Genomic DNA, 3485 nt, shown 5'->3' with positions numbered 1-3485 from the left:
GGCACCAAGAACTGTGTATAGACTCCTCTAGGGAAAGCGAGTCTGGGAGAATAGCCCATTTAAGCCCTTCAGCAGCTGGAGGTACAAACGAATGTGGCAGTACAGGCAGGAGAAACAAAAAGAAAACATTCCTGTAGCACCCAATTGCTCAGGACAGAGTATATAGGAACAGAATAATTATTCGTTAATATCCTGAAAACATCTCACTTCTACCCCTGCTCTTAGCTCCCAAGACAATGAAATACCTTGAGCAGTGTTTCTACTTTGACTCTTTGGGACTGAGTATGCCTCATGTAGAAACTCACTGAATGCAGGTACTGGGAGCAGTGCCTTCACAGGCCCCACGCTGCCTATGTAAAGAGCACTGCAGAGCTTGCAAGGTTAGAGCAAGAAAAGAATTTTAAATGTAGAAAACAAAAATGGGACATTTATTTATAACGCAACCCCCCCACCCCCCCAAGTTCCAAAACACTAAGTAAGAGGGTAAAGGATTAAATATAAACAGCGAGTTCCACCCGGGCCCCATTTCTCCAAGGCTGTGTGGTCACATGGAATCTCTGCAGGGAACACCTGGCCAGCAGAGGACCTGTCAGCGTCGCCTCCGGTCTGGACTCCGGCTGCGCCGCCGGCCACCCCTAGGAAAAGTGAAAGGAAGGGTGTTGTTGGGGGTGATGATGGGGGGAGGGGGGAGAGGTCCGTCAGAGGGACCTGCAATGTCCTTTCTCTGTTTCGCTCATATTCCCTTCACCAAGGTAGTGTCTGCCCCTCCACCTTACCTCCTCTTGCCCTTGGGTGGACCCCGAACAAAACACCAGTCCACGCTGATGGGCTGTCCCATCAGATCCTGGCCGTTGAGTCCCTCCATCGCAGCCTGGGCCTCCTTGTATGTTTCATACTCAACGAGAGTATACCCCTAGGGCAAGCGAAAGACGGCGATCAAAACCCTGTACCACCAAGCCCTGTCCTATCAACTTTAAACAACATGCATCACACATCCCTGCCGTATACCCCACAGGTTCCTCGGCTCCTGTCTCTGCTGCGTCTAACAAACTCCATTTCCAATGTCATTTGGTTTCAACTTTGCTCCTGGCAGACCAGCGCGACCGGGGGAGATCTGCCCCGGCTCAGGGTGATGGGGGGAGGCAAGGAGTGTAACTCAGTACCTTCAGGTACCCCGTGCGCCTGTCCAGGTTGAGGTGGATGTTTTTAATTTCCCCATACTCTGCGAATTTGTCATGGATGTCTTCCTCCGTGGCTTCCTCGTGGACCCCGGTGACAAAGAGAATCCAGCCTTCAACAGCTGCGGGGAAGGGAGGGCGGTGAGCACAGGGAGAAAGGCTCACAGTGGTTCTCAACCTTCTGGCCCTTTAAATACAGTTCCTCATGTGGTGACCCAACCATAAAATTGTTTTCGTTGCTACTTCATAACTGTAATGTTGCTACTGTGATGAATCGTCATGTAAATATCTGATATGCAGGATGGTCTTAGGAGACCCCTGTGGAAGGGTCGTCCGACCGCCGATGGGGTCGCGACCCACAGGTTGAGAACCGCTGCAAGAGGACCCCGACTGCAGACCTCGGCCCCTTCCCGCGGGTTTGCCTCCACGTCCCCCAGCTCCCTGCAGACACACCGCCCACTGGTCCGCTACTCACAGCGCTGCGGGCCCGGCTCGTCGCCATCCTGCTCCACGCTGTCGTAATCCTCCCGCATCCGCGCTCGAGAGCCCTCTTCTAGGGAACACACCCTAGATCACCGGAAGGCCCCATTTCCCACTGTCCCCCAGGACCCCATTTTCTTCACACTCACCGGAGCCAAAGCCGCGGCCCTTCCGCTTCTTCGCCTTTTCTTTCAGTTTATGGATGCTCTCTGTAACCCCACAAGTGAAAGAATAAGTGCCAAAGGTAACCTGTAGAACAACAGCCTCTTTCCGCAGACATTCTGAGCGCGGACCCCACCACCTCCAGTCCCTTCTAGCCCCGCCCCACGCCGCCACCGGGGGCGGGGTCTGCAGGCCCTGCAGCCCGTTGCCCCGCTCCCGCCTCCCGCCGCGGGGAAGGGGAACGGTTGTCCTATTACGTCCTTCTCTCGCACCTTCCCCGCTTCCCGCAGCCGCCTCCACTGTCCTCACCGTCCCCATCCTCATCCATGGCGAAATCCTCGCCGCCGGCCTCGTGAAGATCCAGCACGTCCGCCATCTTGCTTCCCTGTAACCCGCGTCCGTGTCGCTCAGGATCTAGCGCTCAGGCTTTAAGCGCCCGGCAAGCTGTCGCGGAGGGGAAAGGTCACCAGTCCAGCTGACCAATCAAAAGCTTTCTCTAAGTCCCGCCCTAGACGCGGTGTATACGCACGTGGGGGCGGGCCTAGTCCGGGAAGAGCCGGAAGTGCCCATGTCGCCATCTTGAGCAGGTCGGAAGCCGGAAGTGCTCCTGTAGTCATCTTGAGCAGGTCGCGAGCTGGAAGCTGCCGCTGGGCGGGGACGCGCCGGCCGCGAACCAACGGCTTCCTCTTATCCGCGGCCACCGAGGAGAAATGCTGCTGGCAGAGGAGCCCAGCATGATTCCTTTAGTGGAGGGTTGCCTTCTCTCACTCATACTAGAAAATGGAAGTTGAAGAAAGTTTTTTTCTTTCAAAACTTCCAGGCCTTTACCCTGTTCCGAGGAGCAGCAGGATCTGTGATGTGAGCATTAAAAAGAAAAAAGTTCGGTCTGCAACGCTGGCTCATACTGCGGACGAATTTCTCTCTTCAAGAAACTAACAGACCTGGTTGTGCAGCTCTTTTGGTGAGACAGATACCAACCTTTTTTCTTTTTAAGGCTAATCCCCAACGTTCCCCACCACCTCGGGGGAATTCATAAAAGATCACGGCTTTAAGCAGAATAGGGGCTTTAGCTTCTTGGGGGATGTAGCGGGTTTTTCGCTTTTAACAACCTAGGAGTTGAGCCCAGCTGGTGCAGCTTGGTGGTTGAGCGTCAACCCATGAACCATGAGGTCACGGTTGGATTCAGGGTCCCGGCACCTGCCTAGTTGCGCCTCCACCCCCAGTAGGAGGCAGCTGATCAATGATTCTCTCTCATCATAAATGTTTCTATCTCTCTCCCTCTCCCCACCTCTCTCTCTCAAATCAGTTTAAAAACAACAACAAAAAGCGAGGAGTTGAGATCTGGACAGGTAGCTCAGTTGATTAACCCCATATGCCAACGTTGCGGGTTCATCCAGGCCTGGGCACATACAAGAATTAACCAATGAATGCAGAAATAAGTGGAACAACAAGTCGATTGTTTCTGTCTCAAATAAGTATCTTTTTAAAAATGCCTTTAAGTAAAACAAACAAAAAACCTCGGAGTGAAACAAAACCTATATTGTCCCCAAATCCTGGATTCGCGATGTAGGCCTTAAACAGTAGTGGACTGAAGATTCACTTACTTATTGATTTCTTATTTTTTAGTCAAACAATTTTGAATGCTTATCTGTGTCTAATACTAGA

At 52.7% G+C, this 3485-nt stretch overlaps 1 protein-coding gene across 2 annotated transcripts; it reads right to left on the bottom strand.

Annotated features, from left to right (window-relative positions):
- Positions 1 to 405: 405 nt before the first annotated feature.
- Positions 406 to 2274, bottom strand: RBM8A (RNA binding motif protein 8A). Of its 2 annotated transcripts, none has more exons than XM_006764157.2 (6): positions 2130 to 2274; positions 1808 to 1867; positions 1654 to 1731; positions 1164 to 1300; positions 777 to 913; positions 406 to 635 (listed from the first exon to the last, which is right to left on the bottom strand). In XM_006764157.2, exons 1-6 carry the CDS (start codon positions 2194 to 2196, stop codon positions 590 to 592), a joined length of 525 nt encoding a protein of 174 aa, XP_006764220.1. In that variant the 5' UTR covers positions 2197 to 2274; the 3' UTR covers positions 406 to 589. The 2 variants fall into 2 exon arrangements, with proteins under 2 accessions (XP_006764220.1, XP_006764221.1); XM_006764158.2 differs by having other exon boundaries at positions 1654 to 1728.
- Positions 2275 to 3485: the final 1211 nt, after the last annotated feature.

This window comes from Myotis davidii, unplaced genomic scaffold (assembly GCF_000327345.1).
Source record: "Myotis davidii unplaced genomic scaffold, ASM32734v1 scaffold401, whole genome shotgun sequence".
Lineage (NCBI taxonomy): Eukaryota > Metazoa > Chordata > Mammalia > Chiroptera > Vespertilionidae > Myotis > Myotis davidii.
Note: the sequence above shows the minus strand (reverse complement) of the source record. Positions and strands in the feature narration are given on the sequence as shown.

Excerpts from the sequence above, each read along its gene's own strand:
- RBM8A (XM_006764157.2), bottom strand. The coding sequence starts at position 2,196 with ATGGCGGACGTGCTGGATCTTCACGAGGCCGGCGGCGAGGATTTCGCC. Across the intron at positions 1,732-1,807 it reads GGGCCGCGGCTTTGGCTCCG|AAGAGGGCTCTCGAGCGCGG; the intron begins GTGAGTGTGAAG and ends TGTGTTCCCTAG. Across the intron at positions 914-1,163 it reads GGCGCACGGGGTACCTGAAG|GGGTATACTCTCGTTGAGTA; the intron begins GTACTGAGTTAC and ends CGCTTGCCCTAG.